The sequence below is a fragment of the Hypanus sabinus genome, chromosome 21, assembly GCF_030144855.1.
Source record: "Hypanus sabinus isolate sHypSab1 chromosome 21, sHypSab1.hap1, whole genome shotgun sequence".
NCBI lineage: Eukaryota > Metazoa > Chordata > Chondrichthyes > Myliobatiformes > Dasyatidae > Hypanus > Hypanus sabinus.
The window spans coordinates 2,757,232-2,782,130 of NC_082726.1; the positions used below are offsets into that span (position 1 = coordinate 2,757,232).

General features: G+C 42.5%; 2 protein-coding genes across 9 annotated transcripts in view; both read left to right on the forward strand.

The window, feature by feature from the left end:
• adpgk (ADP-dependent glucokinase) overlaps nt 1–4,958 on the forward strand; it is a 37,237-nt gene extending 32,279 nt beyond the window's left edge. For 5 of the 7 annotated variants that reach the window (XM_059945862.1, XM_059945865.1, XM_059945866.1 and 2 more), the window contains one exon: nt 1,502–4,958. In XM_059945862.1, coding sequence (XP_059801845.1) covers nt 1,502–2,059 — 558 coding nt within the window. In that variant the 3' untranslated portion in view covers nt 2,060–4,958. The remainder of the gene's footprint in view (nt 1–1,501) is intronic. The other 2 variants (XM_059945864.1, XM_059945861.1) reach the window with 1 other exon arrangement.
• Nucleotides 4,959–7,529: 2,571 nt separating this feature from the next.
• Nucleotides 7,530–24,899, forward strand: part of LOC132378744 (neogenin-like) — a 383,956-nt gene continuing 366,586 nt past the window's right edge. The window contains exon 1 of one of the 2 annotated variants that reach the window (XM_059945868.1): nt 7,530–7,845. In XM_059945868.1, coding sequence (XP_059801851.1) covers nt 7,782–7,845 — 64 coding nt within the window. In that variant the 5' untranslated portion in view covers nt 7,530–7,781. The remainder of the gene's footprint in view (nt 7,846–24,899) is intronic. The other variant, XM_059945867.1, reaches the window with a different exon arrangement.

Sequence of the window (24,899 nt, forward strand, 5' to 3'; positions counted from 1 at the left end):
TACGAAACGCTGAGTCCGAATTAGGTCGTCTGCGAATATTTTAGCACCGGGTTCCCCATGAACATTTGGTGTGCTAAACAGGTTCAGAGGCAGCGCTCCAGGCCAGTAGCAACGGCACTTCCCGCCGGCTGCCTGAGGGCAACTGGTGATCCCTGGCGTGAGGGTATCACTGTGTTTAGTCACCTGATGACTTCGCGTGGGTTCAAGTTCAACAGTCGGCGTGACAGGGAATGAGGAAAAGTGCAGCTGACTTGTATCATTTCCCGGTGAATTACACTGTGTAGTGCGGAGAGCTATACGCATGCGCACTGGACAGAAAGAACGGAACTAAAACCCCGCAACCCGGAAACAATCTCTCAACAATATTTGTGTATTTATTTTTCATTTTTTTCGGGATCAACTGGGAAAGTCTCAAAGATCAACTAGTTGATCGCGATCGACGGGTTGGCGACCATTAGTGTAGATCTATGTTGTACTGTGGTGGAATGATTCAACCTCACACTGCCATTTTACTGAATTGGCAGAATGTGGGAAAGTAAATTTGTTTAAATTCCTCCAAGTTGAAAAGTGGAATAATAAACGAGCAGGGATGGTTGCTTTGTTCCAATGCAGTTAACTTGAGGAGACACACTCGGATACCATTCCTCTCTTGATTCTAGTTAAATTTACACTGTTGCTGTAGCAATCTTCATCTAGTTAGAAATGGTGTCTTCAAGTCTGTAGTCCCTCCTCATTGTAGAGGAACAGTACGCACATGAGTCGGCCTTTCGGCCCACAATGTCTGTGACAACTATGATGCCAAATTACACTAACCCATCTGCCATAAATGATCCATATCCTTCCATTCTGCACATTTGTGTATCTATTTAAATGCCTCTTGAACAGCACTTACTGTGTCCGCTTGCACCACTATCTCTGGCAGTGTCTGAAGCAAAAATTGCCCTGCATATGTCCCTTATATTTTCACCCTCACAGAAAACTGTGACCTCTAGTATTTGACATTTCTTTATCAAAGCCCAAGCAAACTCCTCTCTTGCCTTTCTCAATAACCTGGGATAGACTTATCAACTTAATGCAATAGGTACAATACCACCACCTTTTTTATCTCAATGTGCTCCTACCATTCCCTGATCTCACTTGACCTTCCTTCACGCCCATGTCCTTCCCAGCCAACAGCATCTATGGACATCCTGTACACCTCCAGTAGCCAGGCACTTCCTTTGGCTGGTAACTCTTAAGGATCCTTGCTTTTATTTTGTGCTGTTGTAGCCAGAACAAATCCGCCAGTGTGCTCTTTACTTCGCCTTTAGGATTATACTAAAGATCTGTACTTACTTGATCTCTACCCCCCCCTCCTCCCACAGTGGTGTGAATTAGGCTATTGTGTGACAAATAACTGGGCATTTTTTAGCCTCTACATAATCACTGAGGGTTATATTCCCCTGACTATTTGGTATGCTGTTAGATTATCTCCCATCTGATCCACTTTTCTTTTCCTCAGCAGGTTCTCACTCTTGTGAACTCGATTGGCCTAAATGAGCAGGAGCTCTTGTTCATCAGTCGCGCTGGTTCAGGGCCTCACAGCTCACAACAGTATTGGAGTGGAACTCCCGATGTTGCAATGGTCAGCGATATCATCTTCTGGCTCCTGAAGGAGTATGGGCGCACTGACTCAACCAGAGATTCAGATTTAACTCGCATTCATTTTCACACACTCTCTTACCACATGATAGCAATTATTGATGGTTACTGGAACAATCAAGTCGCATCTGTTGCAGCTGGTGCGCGAATTGCTGGGAGTCAAGCATGTGGTACCGGCGCCATTGACCCCACAAAAGTTGTTCTCAAATTCCCCATGCAGTTTGTTCTGTCAAACATCGACAAATCATTGAAGACCAAGAAAATGACACTGAGTCCAACTGACCCAGTAGGCATGTGGCACAGAGAAAACATTACATTCTTCATTACCCCTGTGCTGGTTTGTATTGACCCAATCAGGACTGTAGGATTGGGAGACAGCATCTCTGCGGAAGGCTTGTTGTATTCTGAACGGCAGTGACGTGACTCAGTGTTCAACAAGACAATGTCAAACCTGACAATGTAATAACGGCAAATTTTATATGTAGTGTAGGAGTGGCTCTTTGAGTGTGGGGTGTGTGTCATGGCTTAGAGCAGGGAGAAGGGACAGCAGGTATGGGTGTGAGGTGCTTTTTAATCCTGGATATAGTGTAAGAAAGCCAACAAGTAAGTGAATGCAGTTTTCATTTGTAGATTTGCTGTATTCTATAGACCTCTCAAATCTTTTCATTTTCTTTTATATAGATATATCTTTTCAAACTTTTCTGCATTTCCTATTTTTGATGAGATCTTTGGAAATGTAGTTAAGTTGTTTGCAATACAATGAGTTTTTGGTGTAGTTATATTTCTGAGATGCAATGTATTAGATGGGTCTTCCACATGGATTTTAATCCATGGATAATCTTGTACTGGTAGACTTCCACATGCAGAATGAAAGTGGTTTCAGTGCCATTTCTAGTCTGGCTGAGTTAATGCTTAGACCATAAGACATAGGAGCAGAATTAGGCTATTCAGCCCATTGTATCTATCATGGCTTGCCTTAATTCAGCTCTAATTGCAAACTGCATGATGTGGGGACTGACAAACAGGATGCTTTTCTGAGTTGCAGGCATTGCTTCCCAAAGCCAGGTGAACAACAATTATCAGTCTTACTACTTGGCTTTAAAGAAGGCTTTGCTTCATTTCCACTGTAAGACATTACTTTCCTCCCTTCTTTCAGGAGATACTGAAATTTGAAAGGCCAGATTTACCTGGTGGTGAACACCTTATTGCTCCCTGCTGTCAGCTGTGACCTTTCTCTTACTAACCCTAATGCTGAACGATTGTAGTTTAATGCCTTTGTTCAGTCAGGAAAGGTTTATAACTTCCAGTCAGAATGGATTTCTGCATTTGAAAACTGCTGCATCACACCACCAATTCAGAGTGAAAGCCAGGCTTTGAAACAGCATTTTCCTAGAAATCTATACTTTAAGAGGAGTGGATGAAAAAAGTGCTGGTTGGGGATGTGGGAGGTGTGAAATAAGGCATAGGTGCTACTTTTCAGCCTTTTTTATCAAGAGAGGAGTAATGAACTGTTAGTGATCATGATTCTGATTTAGCCTGTCTGGCATCTCCATTTAAGGAAACGAACTGTAGCTGTGGCAAGTTAAACAACCCTGTGGTGGTTAAAGGCCTTGTCTTTCTGAGATGCTGCCAGGAATGGGGGCATTAATTCGGTCAATGACTGGGAGGGTTGGAGAGGACCCTAACAGAGTTTTCATTCCTGCATACATCTGGAGGGTGGGTGGAGGGGCTTCTGCAAAATGTAAGTACCTGGAAGGCTGGACCAGAGTTGCGAAGCTCCTCAATTGAATAGCTTGTACCGACTGTTGAAGTTATCACATAGAGAATGGGAAAGTGCAGAAGTGAGGTGGTGGGAGGCACAGATGGGTATACTTGTACTGTTCATTCTACATCTTGACACCCAAAGTAGAGGAAGTACATTTTAAAAAAACATTTAAAGCTGAGTCTGAAAGTTGTGTGTTTCCCCCACTACTCTCACCAGGTTACGAGCTGCCTGACTGAGGGCAAAGTCTGAGTCAGACAGCTGACTGAGATCACTTCCATCTTTGCTCTGATTAGCTTTCTCTTAGATGTCATTGAACCAAAGGCTGTGACATACTGTGGCATAAATTCAGCTACAAATTTAGCAGACAATCAGCTACGTTTACACTGGAGGGTGAACTTGGCTATTTAATGCTTTTTGTATAGAGGAACATTTGGGTTTTTTCCCCATTCCAACAACACCATGGTTGTGCTTGTGCTATTAGATATTCCACATGAAAGGAGTTTTTTTTTGCAGAAGCGACTGTTGGTAGATGTGATGTCAACATTGCTTTTTAGGTCTGTGACTTTTTAACAGGTCATTAATACTAGTGAAGATTGTTCCTGAAAGTATATTTCATAGAACCAGTGTAGGATGAAAGATTTCAAAATGTATCCTCTGCTTAAATTATAAATGCAACAAGCTTGAACATTTATCAATTGTTTTCAAATATCCTCTGCCTTGGAGGCCTCTGCTCAGTAGGAGGCAGTGTAGTGCCACACAATGCAGAGTATTCACACAAAAGCCAATGTGAAAATGGGGTTTGTGTAATTGATTGTTTTTCTGTTACAGCAAAGTGTCCACTGGTTGTATGTACAGTATATGGAATGTTATCTGTAATACAAAATTATGTGGAATTTTTTTATGGTCAAAACAGCAGAGTTGGCATGTTACTTTGCAAAGACAAGACAAACTGATCCTAAGCATTTTGATTTACACATCTAGGGTTGTCTTTGACTGTGAGTTTGCTGCCAAAGACAACTCTGCACGATCAACAGCAAGATATTAACAGGAATTCAGCATTTGCATTGCACTGGGACTGTGATCTGTCTCCATGTTCCCTCTAGTGACTTTGTGTCCTACCACAATGTACCCAGTGAAAACAGGAGATAAGAAATGGATCATTGAAAAGCTGGGATTCTGCTATGTGTCAATTTGCGTTGCAATTTGATTTCGAGGATCAATATTTTTCTTGGCAATGGGAACAATGGTATGACATGTATATTTTAAATTGTGGAAAATTTTTTGCGAGGCAGTGTTTGACATGGTTTAAATTGACTGTAGCTTTATTAACACTGGTTGCTCTGCTTTTTCTGTGAAGTCTAGAGATACCTCATGGCAGATTGTTGGAAGAATATATGCCTTGTTTTCTCTTATGTAAGTTGCTGATGTCCAACAAATTTGAGAGTTGTTAAATTTCGGTGGTTTAAGTACTGTGTCAATCCAGTGACCATTTACTTTTGTAAAAGCAAGGTATTATAATAAATGCTGTCTTTTTTAAAAAAGGGTTCTTTCAGCAGGTGAGTTATTTTCTATTTATGGTGCCTTATTATTCAGTGGCAAGGAATACAAACATGCTGTAGTTGTGTACAATACTGTTTGCATTGCATCAGTGAGAATGTGTGTTTGTTGTGTTCTGCCCCTAGGGGAGATCCTGATTCAAATCTTTCTTAACATTCTTGAGCTCCTTACTAGGAAAGAGTAGCTGGGATGTTCATCAATTTCTTTCCTTTTGATACCTTCAAACTACCTTGAGGAGGATGCAGACAAAAAGGGTCCAGTTTCTAATGAAGGAATTTCCTTTACATGCAGGTATTGGCTGCAGTCGTTACTGAGGTACCAGCTTGCAAATGTTTGAAATAAAATCTAAATCCTATCTTTCTGACTGAGTCTGTAGTTAATGTCTTCAGGGTTTTTGCAATCATTTACAAGATTTGGGCTTTGTTAACAGGGTCAATAGTTATTACCAAATTCTAAATGCTCTAGAGAAGGTAATGATGAACTGTTGCCAGGAACCTCCAAAGTCTTTTTAATACAGGTGCCTCATCACTGGGAACTTCCAGACCCAGCTCGTTATTTAAGAATAGCAATGTGAGCAATATGATATATCCAACTTATGGGGGCAACTTTGAGGGCAGTGTTTCTAGGCAAATAACTGCTGTGCATTATGTAGTGCACCATCCCCCACTGGGGGCACAAACTCAATTGAAACCCCAGCACAATGCTGAGTATCAGATGTGATGTGAACTTTAGATCCTAGCTTTTTTTCGAAGTGAATGTAAGATATTCTGCTGCTCCCACTAGAAGATCAGTTTAGTATTGTATTGTCTGGGGCCTATTTATTCAGTCAATATCATTGAGAGAAATTAGCTGATCGTTATCAGATCACTGTATGTGGGAGCTTGCAATTGCATTTCCTAACGCAACAACATAAACATTTAATAGAGTATATTCTTTGAAATAGATGTAGTGTATATGGATTTCAGCAAGGTATTTGATAAGGTAACCCATGTAAGGCTTATTGAGAAAGTGAGGAGGAATGGGATCCAAGGGCGCATTGCTTTGTGGATCTAGAACTGGCTTGCCCACAGAAGGCAAAGAGTGGTTGTAGACGGGTCATATTCTGCATGGAGGTCAGTCACCAGTGGAGGCCCTCTGTTCTGGGACCCTTAGCCTTCATGATTTTTATAAATGACCTGGATGAGGAAGTGGAGGGATGGGTTAGTAAGTTTGCTGATGACACAAAGGTTGGAGGTGTTGTGGATAGTGTGGAGGGCTGTCAGAGGTTACAGCAGGACATGTAAAACTGGGCTGAGAAGTGGCAGGTGGAGTTCAACCCAGATAAGTGTGAAGTGGTTCATTTTGGTAGGTCAAATATGATGGCAGAATATAGTATTAATGACTCTTGGCAGTGTGGAGGATCAGGGATCTTGGAGTCTGAGTCCATAGGACGCTCAAAGCTGCTGTGCAGGTTGACTCTGTGGTTAAGAAGGTGTATGGTGTATTGGCCTCCATCAACCATGGAATTGAATTTAGGAGCCGAGAGGTAATGTTGCAGCTATATAGGACCCTGGTCAGACCCCACTTGGAGTACTGTGCTCAATTCTCACTACAGGAAGGATGTGGAAGCCATAGAAAGGGTGCAGAGGAGATTTACAAGGATGTTGCCTGGATTGGGGAGTATGCATTATGAGAATAGGTTGAGTGAACTTGGCCTTTTCTCCTTGGAGCGAAGGAGGATGAGAGGTGACCTGTTAGAGCTGTACAAGATGATGAGAGGTTTTGATCATGTGGATAGTCAGAGGCTTTTTCCTAAGGCTGAAGTGGTTGCCACAAGAGGACGCAGGTTTAAGGTGCTGGGGAGTAGGTTCAGAGGAGATGTCGGGTAAGTTTTTTTTACTCCAGACTGGTGAGTGTATGGAACGGGCTGTTGGCAACAGTGGTGGAGGTGGGTACGATAGGGTCTTTTAAGAGGCTTTTAGATAAGTACATGGAGCATAGAAAAATAGGGGGCTATAGGCAAGCCTAATAATTTCTAAGGGACATGTTTGGCACATCTTTGTGGGCCGAAAGACCTGTATTGTGCTGTAGGTTTTCTATGTTCCTATGGTTTGTCCTCTCTTTGAACCCAGATTCTGCAGATGCTGAAAATCCAGAATAACACCCACAAAATGCTGGATGAAGTCAGCAGGCCAGGCAACATCTATGGAAAGGTTAATATTTTGAGCTGAGACAGTCACTGATCACTAAGCTAGGCTATGTTAAACGTTACAGGCCTGCCTGTCCTTCAGTAAGGTTCAATTTTTCAATTTGACTACAGTGATTCCTGTTCTTTTGCTGCAGCCGTATACAGAACGTATACAGGTATGTAGAAAAATAGTTAAACGTTTCAGATCAAGACTTTACATAATATTTCAGTGAGCCTCCTGAGCACTCCTAGCATATCCTTTTTTTTAAAATTAGGATTTCTGTATAGTCAGATCGTTGTTTTAAATGTTTTTAGCTCCAAATTATTCCCCCGATTTTTGTTGCAGCGATTCCAGTCCAGTCGCTGTGGTGGCTGGAGCTCTAGGTCGGGTTTTGCAGTTGGTATGCCCATCCAATCCACTCTGGGAATTCCGTTGCGGGTTTGGCTGCGGCGGACGCCGTGTTCCAGGCCGGATTTTGTGGGCGACCCCGTCCATGCTGGGTATTGTCCGTGAGTGGCGGCCGCTCGCAGCCTTGCTCGGCTCGGTTCGGCGAGTTCTTCCCGACCGACTGCGGACAGGCGGCGAATACCGGTGCGGCAGCAGCGGGCGCCCGATACTCAGGCGCAGGCCTGCGGCAGCGGTGGCGGGAGATGGCGGAGCGCCGACTGCAGCTCCTGTTGGCGCTGGCGGCTTTGAGTGCGGCCCGGAGTTCAGGTAAAGGTGGAATCCCGGGATGGTGAGGAGATCCCGGGCATGGTGGAACAGCGGGAATGAAGAGACGGAGAATGCTGGTGTTTGGGGATGTGAGGGGAGGGTCGCCACCGTCTGCTAAGGGACGGTCGCCGTGAGGTGCACGGCACAAGCTGACGCTTCTCCTTGGAGTACAGGAGGTGACCAGGGAACCGAGTGGGGCGTCCCCAGTCGTGAAGGGATTGGCGGGGGGTGGTTTCGCAGGAGCCGGGGAAATGGAGGTGATGAGCAAAACAGCTACAAGTGACAGGATGAAAAACTTCGTTTGGTGGCAAGAGGCTGGGGTTTGAAATGCATTGTGGCGTTCAAATTGGAAGCTGATGGGGCACTGGGTGGGAAGTATGTGCAAGGCTGTGGGGAGAAGGATTTCTCGATCGGTTTTGATCAGATAAAGCTAGTAGGGACTGGATGGGCTGAACGCGATAAACATACTTTGATTCTGAGCTCAGAACGTATGGGAAAACAACACTGGGATTAAGTGAAATACCAAGAATGAGGGAGCAATGCACTAAGTGGGTGCTGCCTATTCTGAAAGGGACAGTGGGACAAAATGGGGAAAATTAGTTGGAACTGGAAGTGAGAGAATTTGAATCCATGACAGGGATGAGCAAGAATGGGGATAGAGGGATTACAAAGAGTGAGAAATTGGAATTCCTGGGAAAGGGAGCTGGGGTGAATATTGAGAGTTAGAGGTGAATGAACAGGAATTGGGAATAGAGAATTTATGGGGGATAAAGGGAGACTGAGAAGGTATTGAAGTGATTAGCAGGAGAGAGAGGTTACTCTGGGACTCCCAGGGGAGCATTGAATATTGGTCATTGCAGAATGAACAAGAATGTAACATGCTAAGAAAATGTCAGGACAATGAAGGAGCAGAAACACTGCAAATGCAAAGAGATGACTGGATTTTGTGGGAATACCAGAGCAGACTGTGATTATGGAGAAAATAATAGGAATATTGCAGGAGAGACTGGCAAATATCTGGGTGAGCAACAGTAGGTATGAATGGGAGGAATTTGAAGGAAGAATGATCTTGAAAATCAGTAGAAATTGAAAATGATGTGAATGAGAAAACTAGACAATGTGAGTAAAAAGGGAAAATGCTGAAATTTGTGATACATATTGAACCTGATTCATTCAGAAACTGGCATAAGAGTGTGTAATAAGATAGTCATGAAGTGCTGGATATGTTTTTCTATTTGTGGCATTGACATCTTGCTAAATTGAAAAAACATTAAGTACAAATTTTGAAAAATAACTGTTCTTCAGCATCAGGATACTATATTCTAGTATCTGTCATCTCTCATTTACACTTCTGTTAAAAATCAAATGCTTTGTATTTATTTCTCTGTTCAACTTTTTCTTCTTTTGAAAACCCAGATATTTTCAGATAGTGCTGTGAAAATGCTGTGCTCAATTAACTATATCAATCTAGATTGTATATGTAGCAGAGGGTAGACTATGTCATATAGCATTATTACTGAAACTGATCTTGATATTCTGTCCATAGTCCCAGCAGAATATAATGAGTAGTGAGAGTTCTTGTAATATTTAGCAAGCAGTTACCCAACTTCAGAAAAGCGTGTTTCTAACCCTAAGTAGTAACAAGTAATTCTGGAAATGGATGCAAGGTCTTGGAATATCCCACAATGTCATCGAGTTTCAGTCAAGTTCAACAGTGGGATGGTGGAGACTGGGTGGCATGCTTCATCCAAACTTGAATTGTCACTGTGTGATTGGGGGTTGACTAATACTGCACAACTTCTGAGAAAGGTACTGGTGAGGGTAGCCTGGCAGCAGGGTGGGAGTAAAATGCGGCGAAAGGTTTAGAGTTGTGCACAATGTGAAAGCAGGCTTAGTTACAGGAGATTTTTTTTTGGTAATACTTGAATGCAGAAAGAATTAAGTTTGCATCGTTTCATTGGGACTTTTTTAAACTAATGGTCATCCAAGAGCTTGTTTGGCTTTCAGCATGGAATGGAATAGTTTTTGTTACATAAATGCCCATGCTCAATTAACTGAATTAGTAGACAAGGTCATTGCTTTCTTACTGTGATGATGAGGTCTCCTGCGGCAGTTTCTAAAACCAGTTATCTATTGGACAAATGCTTCATGTTCTAGACCCCATCTGATCATCTTTTGTACTACTTCTTAACCCATCACCCCAACAGCAGCCCGCCAGACTCCTGTGTCCTGGATCAGTCCTACAAATTGTCCCCAGATGTAACTCAATATTGAAGATCCTTCCTCTTCCAGCGGTGAGATCTTTGGAACTTCTGTTGGTATTTCTGTAGCACTAGGTATTTACAGGATGGGTTTGCTAGCCCCATGCTCAATCCTCCTTTCATAGCTGGGTTTGGGACTATCCATGGTGGAGTTAATCTTTTGTACCCATTGAACTTAAAGCTGCCATGGTCTTTCTTAGCCTTGAGGAGGGAAGCTAGTAATATGGGGGCACAAGAGACTACAGACATTGGAATCTGGAGCAATGGACAAGAAACAGGAGGACCTTAGCTAGTCAGGCAGCATCTCCACCTCTCCTTGTCTGGTTCCAGCAATAGCTGGCTAGGTCTTGTTCCACCCCCTTCCTTCCACCTTTATATTCAGGCTATCTCGCTTCTATCTTTTAGTCCAGATGAAAAATCTCAATCAAAATCATTGACTATCCATTCCCTTTATATTTGATCTGCTGAGTTCCTTCAGCTTGTATTTTTGATAATACAGGGCCTAGAATGCATCTTATTTGTATACAAGTGATTTGGAAAGTCCTTTAGTCATGAAAGTGCATTTATGATTGTGAGTTCTTGAATTTACTTTCACTTAGCTCTCCTGTTGTTTCACTGATTCTGACAAGGATGTGATTCCAAAGTGTTCTCCATTCCCGACTCTCGGCTGTTATCTTGCCCAGGTGGCTATTTTTTTATGTTTCAGCGTTGATTAGTTTTCTAAATAGATGTCATTGTATGAGTATGATCCTTTCCTTAGCTTATTTTTTAATTATTTTCAAAATGTAAAGATGGAGTACGCATAAGAGTATATGCAAAAATGTCAAAATAAAATGCTTTCTTTACATTGTGTTTTTCAGTCTATACATTCATAGTGTTGGTGGTTCTTGCATTATAGTAATTTAAGAGATGAGGGTGTCAGGGGCCAAGGCGAGGGACAGGCTGGTTCAGATCGCTGCTCCACAACTCGGCTCTGCACTGGACTGTGGGACTCTGTGGGCTTCAGTTCAGATCATTATTTCCTTGCAGTTATTGTTTGCACAGTATTTTTTTCCCCTGCACACTGGATGTTTGGTCTTTTTTTATGGGCATGATGTGTTTTTATTCTCTGCATGTTGTGTTTGGCAGTCGTTTTTTGTGTTCTTTTGGGTTTCTTTGTTTCATGGCTGCCTGTTAGGGGATGAATTTCAAGGTTGTATAATATATAGGTACTTTGATAATGTACTTTGAACATGCCCTGCGCAGCACATCACTGCATCCCTTTGTGTTTTTCAGTTTCTACATTCATAGTGTTAATTGTTCTATACATTATAGTGATTGTACATTTCTGCACAGCACATCATTGCCATTTAAGCCCTCTTGAGAAGATACAAACTTCAATTGTTTGAGAGGCCTCTACACAGGGCTGAGCCCCTCAATGTCCAGGAAAGTTGCAGCTCTATAAAACTTGGTTAAACCATACTTGGAGTATTATGTTCAGTTCTAATCACCTCATTATAGGAAGGATGTGGAAGCTTTAGAGAGGGTGCAGAGATTTAACAGAATGCTGCCTGGATTAGAGAGCACATCTTATGAGGGCTTTAAATCGAGTGGACAGCCAGAAACTTTTACCCAGAGTGGAAGTAGTTGATGTGAGGGGTCATAACTTTTAAGATGTTTGGAGGAAAGTGTAAGGGGGGGGGGGAGATGTCAGAGGTAAGTTTTTACACAGTGGTTGCTGCCGGGGCTGTTGATAGAGGCAGATGAATTGGTGCTGAACTGTCTTTGCAGCCTGTGGGCTCTTCAGCTCATGTTCTATTTAAACTTTTTTTACTATTTGCATGATTTGTCCTCTTTTGCACATTGGATGTTTGTTGGTCTTTGTTAAGTGTGCTTTTTTAAATTTGTTTTCCTGGGGCACCTGTAAGAAAATGGATCTCAAGGTTGGAGGGCTATGTAGGAGGGGTTATATTGGAATCAGAATATTGGAATCTTTTTCCTTTATTAGGAAGAGAGTCTGTGGTATGTCGAATACTGGGTGAACGAGTAGTCTTCGGGGTACTGCAAGTCCGTGTCTTACTGATGCTTTGCTCACGCTTGAGCGCTCGGTGGCGAGCCCCGATTTTTTTTTTTGCTGGTGGGGGTGGTAATTGCCTTGTTACTGCTTGTGCATGGGAGGGGGATTCTGATTTATAACTGTCATTAATTTTTTGGGGCACTCCTATTTTCGTGAATGTTTGCGAAGAAAAAGAATTTCGGGATGTATATTGTGTACATTTCTGTGACATGTACCTTTGAAACCTATTGTATCAGGTTTAATATCACTGGTGTATGTCGTAAAATTTGTTGCTATATAGATACTTTATTGATCTCAAAGGAAATTAGTGTCACTGTAGCATTACAAGTGCACAGATATACAAATATGCAAGTAATAGAAGAAAAGTAAGAAAGAATAAAAAATAAGTCGGAGAGTCTAACAGGAGGGGACCATCACTTCCCCAGCTATAGGTTGACTCATTATAGAGCCTAATGGCTGAGGGTAAGAATGACCTCATATACCGCTCTTTGGAGCAACACAGTTATCTTAGTCTATTACTAAAGTGCTCCTCTGTTAAGCCAAGATGGCATGCAGAGGGTGAGAAACATTGTCCAGAATTGCTAGGATTTTTCATTGGGTCCTTTGTTCTACCACAGCTATGTCCAGTTTGACTCCTATAAAATAGCCAGTCTTTCTAATCAGTTTATTGAGCCTGCTAGTATCACCCGTGTTGATGCCATTGCCCCAGCACAAACACCACATAGAAGATTGTACTGGCAAATACAGACTGGTAGAACATGTGAAGAAGAGGCCTACATACACCAAAGGATTTCAGACTCCTGAGGAAGTAGAGGCAAGTTTGACCCTTCATGTACACAGCCTCTGTGTTGGTGCTCCACTCAAATCTGTTGCCTAGGTTCAACCACAGGTACTTTAGGTCCTCACCATCAATAGTGACAGGGAAGCAGTACAAACTTGGTCTTCCTAAAGTCCAGCACCATTTCCTTTGACTTACTGATGTTTAGCTGAAGATAATTTAGCTTGTACTATTCCACAATGTTCTCCACCAGAGCCCTGTATATATCCTCTTGTCTTCCCTTTATGCGCCCAACTATTGCTGAGTTGTCAGAGAATTTCTGCAGATGATGTGACTCAGTGTTGTGTCTGAGGTATATGGGGTAAACAGGAAGGGAGCCAATACATTCCCTTTTGGAGCCCCAGTGCTGCTTATAGCCACGTCTGATACAGCTCTGAAGCCACACAAACAATGTTTGCCAGACAGGTTGTCCATTATCCAGGATACAATGGAAGTGCCAAACTGCATTGAACGGAGCTTTTCCCTCCAGCAGTAAGTGAGGGCTGTATGGCATTGTGGACTCTTGAGAAATCAAATAACATGATCCTCATAGTGCTGCCCTGCTTATCCAAATGGAAGTAGGCTCTTTTCAGCAGGTAGATGACAGCATTGTTGACTCCAATGTGCTCCTGGTAGGTAAATTGCAGGGGATCAAGGGCTGCAGGGGTCGGAGGTGAGCCAGGACCAGCCTCTCTAGGGTCTTCATGGTGTGTGAGGTCAGGGCCACTGGTCGGTAGTCATTCCAGACTTTCATTTGACCTTTCTTGGGTACTGGAACCACACATAATGTTTTCCACACAGTCGGAACCCTTACCTGGATGAGATTCAGTTTGAAAATTTGCTGGAGAACTCTGCACAGCTGCTTAGCACACTTCTTCAGGATCTTGGGGTTCACACCATCCAGTCCCAGTGTCTTGCTGTGTCTGAGTTTCCCCAGAGCCCTGCTCAGTAGTGAAGGTGAGTCCATGATGACTGGGGAGTTGGTTGTGTGTGTGTGTGTGAAATCTGATGACAGAGAGGATTTCCCAAAGCTATTCCCAAATAATTGATTGTGTGCTTTCAGGCTTCTCTCCCTCCTCCCTGATGGTAGCAATGAGAAGAAGGCATGTCCTGGGTGATGGGGGTCCTAAATGATGGATGCCACTTTTTTGAGGCATTGCTCCTTGAAGATAGTGCCCATGATGGAGCTGACTGTGTTTTTATCTCCCCCTTACCAGAAAGTGATGCAGCCAGTTAGAATGCTCTCTACAGTATATCTATAGAAATTTGCAAGAGTCTTTGGTGACATACCAAATCTCTTCAATCTCCTTATAAAATATAGCCCCTGTTGTACCTTTGTAACTGCATCGATATGTTGGGCCCAGGATAGATCCACAGGGATGTTGACACCGAAAAACATGAAATTGCACATTCTTCCTACTGATCCCTCCATGAGGACTAGTGTGTGTTCCCTTGTCCTACCTTTTATGAAGTCTACAAATGGTTCTTTGGTCTTACTGACATTGAGTGCAAGATTGCTGCTGCAACACCACTTAATTAGCTGATATATTTTGCTTCTGTATGCCCTCTCGTCAGCATCTGAAATTCTGCCAACAGTAGTTATGTCATCAGCAAATTTATAGATGTCACTTGAGCTGTGACTAGCCATATAGTGGGCTAAGTACACATCCCTGAGATGCGCCAGTGTTGATTGCCAGTGAAGTGGATATGTTATTTCTGATCTGCACAGATTGTGGCCTCCCAGTGAGGAAGTCAAGGATCCAGTTGCAGAGGGAGGTACAGAGGCCCAGGTTTTGGAACTTTTTGATCACAATTCTAAGAGGTTCACGAGGATGATTTCAGGAATGAAGGAGTTAACAGATGAGCATTTGGCAGCTTTGGGCCTGTACTCACTGGAATTGAGAAGAATGCGTGGGAATCTCATGAAACTTACCAAATGTTGAAAGGACTAGATAGAGTGGATGTGGAGAGGATGCTTCCTATGGTGGGGGTATCCAGAACTAGAGGGCACAATCTCAAAACTGAGGGGCGACCATTTAGAACAGAGGTAAGGAGGAATTTTTTTATCTAGAGAGTAGTAAATTTGTGGAATGCTCTGCCACAGACTTCAGAGGAGGCCAAGTCTGTGCATATATTTAAGGCAGAAGTTGATCATTTCCTGATTGGTCAGGGCATCAAAGGATATGGTGAGAAGGCAGGTGTATGGGGTTGAGTGGGATCCGGGATCAGCGATGATGGAATGGTGGAGTAGACTTGATGGGCTGATTTGCCTAATTCTGCCCCTATGTGTTATGGTCTTATGATTGTGTTAAACTCTGAGCTTGTAGCCTGACATAAGTATGAGTATTGTCCAGATGAGCTTGGAGTAGGTTAAAGGGTTGGCATAATATTGTGGGCTATGGCCTGTATTGTATTGTACTGTATTGTTCTTTGTTCTGTGAATCATTGGATAGTGACAGGCAGTAGGACTATAACTGGCTGATTTTCCTTTCCCTCATCACAGTGACTAATTAAATCCCATTTATTATTGCTGTTAAAGACCACAAATGTGCCTGTGTCCAGCAGAATACTTCATTCAGTCATTGAAGTAATATGATGTGCCCAGTGGGCACAAGTCCGAGATTGAGTGTATTGCTGAAGGGATTTGGATGGAAGGGAATGTGTGAGCTCTGTTGGAATCTTTCTGGCATGTATTGTTCTTGTGAGTGAATGGACAGGGTAGGAGCATACACCTCTTGTGATTGTATGTAAAGTTGCAGCTGTTTCATTGCAAGGTGTTAATGCTCACTCAGTAACACAATAACTACCTACAGAGGCAGTAAGAGGATAGGTGGGGATGGAATATTAACAGGATTGCTGAGTGACATGAGCACTGATGGGTTTTGGGTCCTGTTACTGATTAAAAAATCTGCTTCATATTCCCACCTCTCAGGAATCCTGGTTAAACATGTGTTTCAAATTAATTTGTTAGGAAACCTCTGAGCTCAATTGTTGGCCGAGTGGATAAAGTACATTCTGTTGTGTTCAGCGAGGAGAGGCACTGGTTCTGTTCAGTCAGGCTGGTAGATGCAATGGTGAAAGTACCTGGGTTACTGCTACTGATCACTGTCCAGACAGGTGGGGTGCAGTGTTTTGGGTCAGGAATAGGTTTGGATTCTGATAATTTTAAGAGAGTATCTGTACACACAAACACCTACGTCAGGATGCTGTGCATCGACTATAGCTCAGCATTTAATACCATCATTCCCACAATCCTGATTGAGAAGTTGCAGAACCTGGGCCTCTGTACCTCCCTCTAATTGAATCCTCGACTTCCTAACCAGAAGACCACAGTCTGTGGGGATTGGTGATAACATATCCTCTTTGCTGATGATCAACACTGGTGTACCTCAGGAGTGTGTGCTTAGCCCACTGCTCTACTCTCTGTATACACATGACTATGTGGCTAGGCATAGCTCAAATACCTTCTACAAATTTGCTGACGATACGATCTTTGTTGGTAGAATCTCAGGTGGTGACGAGAGGGTGTACAGGAGTGAGATATGCCAACTAGTGGAGTGGTACCACAGCAACAACCTGTCACTAAGACGAAAGAACTGATTGTGGACTTCAGGAAGGGTAAAATGAAGGAACACGTACCAATCCTCATAGAGGGATCAGAAGTGGAGAGAGTGAGCAGCTTCAAGTTCCTGGGTGTCAAGATCTCTGAGGATCTAACCTGGCCCCAACATATTGAAGTCATAAAGAAGGCAAGACAGAGACTATACTTTAGTAGGAGTTTGAAGAGATTTGGCATGTCAACAAATACGCTCAAGTTCTATAGTTGTACTGTGGAGAGCATTCTGACAGGCTGCATCACTGTCTGGTATGGAGGGGCTACTGTACAGGACCAAATGAAGCTGCAGACGGTCGTAAATCTAGTCAGCTCCATCTTGGGCACTAGCCTACAAAGTTCTAAGGACATCTTTAGGGAGCGGTGTCTCAGGAAGGCAGTTTCCATTGTTAAGGACCTCCAGCACCCCAGGCGTGCCCTTTTCTCACTGTTACCATCAGGTAGAAGGTACAGAAGCCTGAAGGCGCACACTCAACGATTCAGGAACAGCTTCTTCCCCTCCGCCATCTGATTCCTAAATAGACTTTGAAGCTTTGGACACTACCTCACTTTTTTCAATATACAGTATTTCTGTTATTGCACATTTTTTAATAACCTATTCAATATGTAATTGATTTACTTATTTATTATGTTTTATTTTACTATTTTAGATTATGTATTGCATTGAACTGCTGCTGTTAAGTTAACAAGTTTCACATCACATGCCGGTGATAATAAAGGTGATTCTGTATACGATGCCCCCTAGAACTTGTCCATGCCATGATGTTATTGTGAGGTGCTGTCACTATAAATTAAGAAATTTGACAGCCAATGCCTGTAATATGATTTTGTAAACTGCAGTATAATGGCCATGTGATCTGTTGTTACATCATATTATTTGCTGGGTAGGGTTTACACTGTCAGGTTTGGGAGTATTTATTGCCCTCTAGCCATCGGGCTTCTGAACCTGTTTCACTCATCTTAGCACTGAACTGGCTCCACAGCTATGGCTTGCAGCCATCGGGCTATTGAACTGGCTTCATGATTGTGAACTCACTTGCGATTCATGTGTCTTTTTATTATTAGCATGATTTGTTCTTTTTCTTGCACATTGGGTGTTTGTCGGTCTTTGTTGTGTGGATTTTATTGTTTGTTGCCTGCAAGAAGATGAATCCCAAGGTTTTATATGGAAAACATACTTGATAATAAAAATACTTTGAATTTTGAAATATTGGCCAAATACTGAGAAAACACTGTTATGTTCAAATGAGCAATCAGATGGACTCTTAGTGTAATGATGCATCTGAAAATGGCCCTGTCAACAATGCAGTATCTACCTGGTAATGTACCAGATGGAGAATAAACCTAGATCTTGTGCTTCTGTGGTCAAGAGTGCTGTCCACTAAATAACGGAAGATACACACTTCAAGATTCACTTTGGATTAGGAGCCTATGGGTTGGATAAGGGGTGTGATTCACTTTAATATTTTAGGGATTTTGTTTGTTATTTATGCTGATGCCAACATTTAATCCCCATTCCTAGCTAGAAGGGGAATGGCGAACAATACTCTGTTGCAAATCTCATGTTAATGGAATCCCCATAATCTTGTTCTGTAGAGTCTTCCAGTATCTAGAATCTATGACAATCTGTTTCCAAATTGGACACACAAGAAATTCTGCAGATCCAGAGCAACACATAAAATGCTGGAGGAACTCAGCAGGTCAGGCATCGTCTATAAGGAAGAATAAACATTTGACTTTTCAGGCTGACATCCCTTATCAGCACTGGAAGGAAGGGGGAAGAAGGACAAGCTAGCAGGTGATAGGTGAGACCAATTTAGGGGGAAGGTGGGTGAGTGGGGAAGGATAATGAATGAGAAGCTAGGAGGTTGTAGCTTGAAAACGTAAAAGGCTGAGGGAAGGAAGAATGTGATAGGATCTGATGTGGATTTGCCACCCAAATCAGGATGGCATTTGAATCTGAAGGAAACAATGGGTGGAATTCTGTATCCCTGCAGTTCTTGTCCTGTAGGTTTGTGGAATTGGGAGATGCTTTTTGCTATACTTAAAAATACTGCGGGAGATTTTTTTATTGGTAGGCATTCTCAAGGTATAGGGATTGAATATTGAAATAGTATTGCCATTAAAGTCAGTTGCTTTTTCCTTGATTATATTGAGCTTCTTGGGTGTTGATCCAAACAACTCCAGCACCACTCAAGAAATCAGTGTTTTGTGGAATTGCTTCCAAATGTTTTAAGTTCTTTTTGAAACTACAAATCATATGCTTCCGATGCTAGATTTTATGCTTGAGATTAGATAATTTGGGCATTGGGGAAGCCTCTCTGAAACTACTTTGTGACTTTTGGAGAGTATTTTCACAAGTAATTCTAGTATCAAGAACCAGGAAAGAGGCAGTTGGTTATGTGCTTGAACTTTGCTGGAGCATCAACATTCATCCAATTTGCTCCGTTTTCCTCATAGTTCTGTATTTTGTTTCAGATACGTAAACACTTTCAGACACTTTTAAGTCATGCAGTAATCTTGATGTAGGGTCTTGACCAAAAGTGTCGACTGTTTATTTCCCTCCGTAGATGTTGCCTGATCTGCTGAGTTCCTCCAGCGCTTTGTGTGTGAAGCTCCTATAGTAGAGAGGAATAGTAGATCCGAGTAATTGAAATACAAAGAGTCTAGGGCCAGGGGGCATTCGTTTAGAAAAGAAATAAGGAGCAAGTTCTTTTGCCAGAGGGCGGTGAATCTGTGGAATTCATTGCCACAGACAACTTTGGAGGCCAAGTCATCGGATATATCTAAATCAAAGGTTGATAGGTCCTTGATTAGTCAGGGCATCAAAACTTACATGGAGAAGACAGGAGAATGAGGTTTGGAGGGAAAATAAATCAGCCATGATGGAATGGCAGAGTGGACTTGATGTTGGGACAGAGTGCAAATGTGGTGTTGAGATCAAGGTTGGATCGACATTCATATTCCAGAAATGCATGGCAGGTGTGAGAAACTAATTCCCTACTTCTGCTCCTGTTTCCAGTATTCCTATTTCCTTGACTTTGGGGTCTAATTCTGAAAATGGATGACTGTGCTCAATGGTAGTAGATTGTGGGTTCTGAATTTGTGTTACATAAATATTTGTGGCTTCAGTTCTAGTTCCAGTTTCTGTTGTATTAACTGGCTGAATTGTTTTTATATATATTTCAAAATAAATTTCTCAAGAGATACTAAAAATACAAAACCCTCACAATCATAGAATTAATGTTAATGTTCTTAGCTAGATTCTGGCCGGACTTGGTGACTGTTCCTCAGTTAGTGACATAGCCATCCTTTCCTTCCAGTGTTGGTGACTAATCTCTTGGATAGAAGGTCTCTTCCACGTATCTTTACAGTTTTTAGTGTTGATATTCTTCAGGAGATGAAAGTTAATTTGGTTCCAGTCTATTGTCCTCTTTCTGCTGGTAGAATATAGAATAATGCAAAAAGGGGCAGATAGGTACAGCCCCTTCAGCCTACAAGTCTGTGTTTCCCATATGCCAATTTAGTTAGGATATTTCCATCCTGGCAAAAAAAACTCTTTCTACCCTAAAATTATGCCTCTCATAATTTTATATACTTCAGTCAGCTTGTGCCTTGGGTCTCAGATGTTCCAGATACAACAATTCAAGTCTGGCCATTATTTACTTACAGTGCTGTACTTCATTCTAGACAACGTTCTGATAAATCTCTTCTGTACTCTTTCAAACATCTTCATATTCTTTCTGAAGTGCAGTGACCAAACCATATGCATTGCTGAACTGATACATGGCTCACCAACCAGTAGTTTCCTGGGTAGTCCTGCTTGGTTCTGTTCCCTTCTGGTTATCAAATATGTTGATATAATTCCATTTGTATTACTTTCCAGATCATCAGTTGCTACTTTCCTGCTCTCTACTTCATTTCTCAAACCGAAGTAATTAAAAATAACATCATGCTCAATTTGGCATGACTAAGCTATGATTTGTGTCTGAATAGTTTGTCTTGGATTCCAGGTGTGGTGCTGAGAGTATAAAATTCATGGCCTGCCTCAATTGTGAAGACAGGCCAGCAGTGGAACATTTGATTTTATTGTGATTTGAGTTGTGCTTGGAGAATATTTTAAGTTGCCAGACAGAGGTGAAGTACATGGGGACTAGTGGTGACAGGAGACCGGTCAAGACCATTGCATCCGAAGAAGCTATTAGCATTTAGCATTTGTGTTAACAAATATACTCTGACAATGCTACCTTGAATCAAAATTTAAACATCATGGCATTTTATTCTATCTGACCCTCTGTCACATTGTGGTTTTATGGAATTCTGAAGAACTGTTGTGTATCTGAGTCTGAAACCAGCATCAAATAATGGAATTGTCAGTCAGATTTCATTCCATTTGTGGACTGAGATGGGCATTCTCACAGAAGAGTTGTGTGTCTAATTTTGCAGTTGAAGTTGATTGGTCTATTATCATTGGTTGTAATCTTGAGGTCAGCATATCAAACTCAAAGAGCCTTGCTTTCAGAGGCTTGATCCAGAAGTGTGTTGCCCTGAGGATATTAGTTTCCCCAACTGAAGTTCAAGCTCTTAATATATTTTGTTTGTTCCTACCATGAGATTTCTCAGTGCAGAATGGAAAGCAGCATCATGTTTAGCCACAGAAAGAGATTAAGTGTACAGGGCAAAGTGCTCACCGTGGAGTAACATAGTTTCTAGTTGTGGTTTCAAATGAATTGACTTAACTCTCCTAATATTATAGACAATAGGTGCAGAAGTAGACCATTCGGCCCTTCGAGCCTGCACCACCATCTTGAGATCATGGCTGATCATTTACCATCAATACCCGGTTCCTGCCTTGTCCCCATATCCCTTGATTCCCCTATCCATAAGATACCTATCTAGCTCCTTCTTGAAAGCATCCAGAGAATTGTCCTCCACTGCCTTCCAAGGCAATGCATTCCAGACCCCCACAACTCTCTGGGAGAAGAAGTTTTTCTTTAACTCTGTCCTAAATGACCTACCCCTTATTCTCAAACCGTGCCTTCTGGTACTGGACTCCCAGCATCTGGAACATATTTCCTGCCTCTATCTTGTCCAATCCCTTAATAATCTTATATGTTTCAATCAGATCCCCTCTCAATCTCCTTAATTCCAGCGTGTACAAGCCCAGTCTCTCTAACCACTCTGCGTAAGACAGTCCTGACATCCCAGGAATTAACCTTGTGAATCTACGCTGCACTTCCTCTACAGCCAGGATGTCCTTCCTTAACCCTGGAGACCAAAACTGTACACAATACTCCAGTTGTGGTCTCACCAGGGCCCTGTACAAATGCAAAAGGATTTTCTTGCTCTTGTACTTAATTCCCTTTGTAATAAAGGCCAACATTCCATTAGCCTTCTTCACTTGCTCATTCACCTTCAGTGACTTTTATTTGTTTTTCTCTTTGTATTTCTCCCTTACCTAACTTTACACCATTCAGATAATAATCTGCCTTCCTGTTCTTACTCCCAAAGTGGACAACCTCACACTTATTCACATTAAACGTCATCTGCTAAGTATCTGCCCACTCACCCAGCCTATCCAAGCCACCCTGAATTCTCCTAACATCCTCATCACATGTCACACTGCCACCCAGCTTAGTATCATCAGCAAACTTGCTGATGTTATTCTCAATGCCTTCATCTAAATCGTTGACGTAAATTGTAAACAGTTGTGGTCCCAATACCGAGCCCTGTGGCACCCCACTGCCATTCCGAGAAACACCCATTCACCGCTACCCTTGGCTTTCTATCTGCCAACCAGTTTTTTATCCATGTCAATGTCTTACCCCCCAATGCCATGAGTTTTGATTTTACCCACCAATCTCCTATGTGGGACCTTATCAAATGCCTTCTGAAAATCGAGGTACACTACATCCACTGGATCTCCCTTGTCTAACTTCCTGGTTACATCCTCGAAAAACTCCAATAGATTAGTCAAGCATGGTTTACCCTTGGTAAATCCATGCTGGATTGGCCCAATCCTATCACTGCTATCTAGATATGCCACTATTTCATCTTTAATAATGGACTCTAGCATCTTCCCCACTACTGATGTTAGGCTGACAGGTCGATAGTTCTCTGTTTTCTCCCTCCCTCCTTTCTTAAAAAGTGGGATAACGTTAGCCATTCTCCAATCCTCAGGAACTGGTCCTGAATCTAAGGAACATTGGAAAATGATTACCAATGCATCCGCAATTTCCAGGGCCACCTCCTTTAGTACCCTAGGATGGAGACCATCTGGACCTGGGGATTTGTCAGCCTTCAGTCCCATCAGTCTACTCACCACCATTTCCTTCCTAATGTCAGTCTGTTTCATTTCCTCTGTTACCCTATGTCCTTGGCCCATCCATACATCTGGGAGATTGCTTGTGTCTTCCTTAGTGAAGACAGATCTAAAGTACTCATTAAATTCTTCTGCCATTTCTGTTTCCCATAACAATTCCACCCAATTCATTCTTCAAGGGCCCAACATTGTTCTTAACTATCTTTTTTCTCTTCACATACCTTAAAAAAAAGCTTTTGCTATCCTCCTTTATATTCCTGGCTAGCTTGCATTTGTACCTCATTTTTTCTCCCCGTATTGCCTTTTTAGTTAAGTTCTGTTGTTCCTTAAAAATTTCCCAATCATCTGTCCTCCCACTCACCTTAACTCTGTCATACTTCCTTTTTTTTAATGCTATGCGATCTCTGACTTCCTTTGTCATCCACTGTGGCCCCTTTTCCCCCTTTGAATCCTTCCTTCTCCGGGGGATGAACTGATTTTGCACCTTGTGCATTATTCCCAAGAATACCTGCCATTGCTGTTCCACTGTCTTTTCTGCTAGGATATCTGTCCAGTTAACTTTGGCCAGCTCCTCCCTCATTGCTCCATGGTCTCCTTTGTTCAACTGCAACACTGACACCTCCGAGCTGCCCTTATCCTTCTCAAATTGCAGATAAAAACTTATCATGTTATGATCACTACCCCCAATGGCTCCTTTACTTCAAGATCGCTTATCAAATCCTGTTCATTACACAAGACTAAATCCAGAATAGCCTTGCCCCTGGTCGGCTCTCATACAAGGTGTTCCAAGAATGCATCCCTTAGGCACTCTACAAACTCCCTATCCTGGGGTCCAGCACCAACCTGATTCTCCCAGTTAACCTGCATGTTGAAATCCCCCATAACTACTGCAACATTACCTTTGTCACATGCCAATGTTAACTCCCTATTCAACTTGCACCCAATATCCATGCTACTGTTTGGTAGCCTATGGACAACACCCATTAGGGTCCTTTTGCCCTTACTGTTCCTCAATTCTATCCACATAGACTCTATTTCTCCTGACCCTATGTCCCCCCCTTGCAAAGGACTGAATCTCATTCCTCACCAACGGGACCACCCCACCCCCTCTGCCCACATTTCTGTCCCTACGATAGCACGTATACCCTTGTACATTCATTTCCCAGGTCTGATCCCCCTGCAGCCATGTCTCCGTTATCCCAACAACATCATAGTTACCCATTCGCACCTGAGCTTCAAACTCATCTGCCTTATTTCTGACACTTCGTGCATTCAGATATATGATTTTTAGCCCATTTCTCCTCTCTCTGTTTGAATCTCTGCCTATTGTGCTTAACCCAGCTCCCCAAACTCCCATCGGGCTATACGCCCCTAGAATTTTGTTCTTCCTAAATTTACCTATTCTTTCTGCACATTTAACTCCATGTTCTGTCAGACCATCCCTCTGTAAATGTGTCCTTGTTCTGCCTCTTCTTTCTCTACTACACACTTAATATTCTGGAACCATGTAGTCACCACCTGTGCTTTATTCTTAATCTCGCTATCTTCTCTCTCATTCTGGATCCCTGCCCCCTGCAAATTTAGTTTAAACCCCCCCAAGAAGCACTAGCAAACTTCCCTGCAAGAATGTTAGTATCAGTTTTTGATATCTTTCAAGGCAAGGATAGAGTGGCAGACAAGTCAACTCTCAAAACATGACAGTAATTTGTTCTAAGGGATTTCCCAATAATACTCCTAGTCTTCTCCTCATAAAAAAAGTGCAAGAATGTTATACAAACACAAAATGCTGGTAGAACTCAGCAGGCCAGACAGCATCTATGGGAGGAGGTAGTGATGATGTTTCGGGCCGAAACCCTTCATCAGGAGTGAAGTAACATGGGATGGTCGGTGGTGGGGGGGGATGAAGTAGAGAGCTGGGAAATGATAGGCTGAAGGGAAATGGGCTAGGGGGAAGGTGGAGAATTAAGAGAAATAAAAGAGAAAGA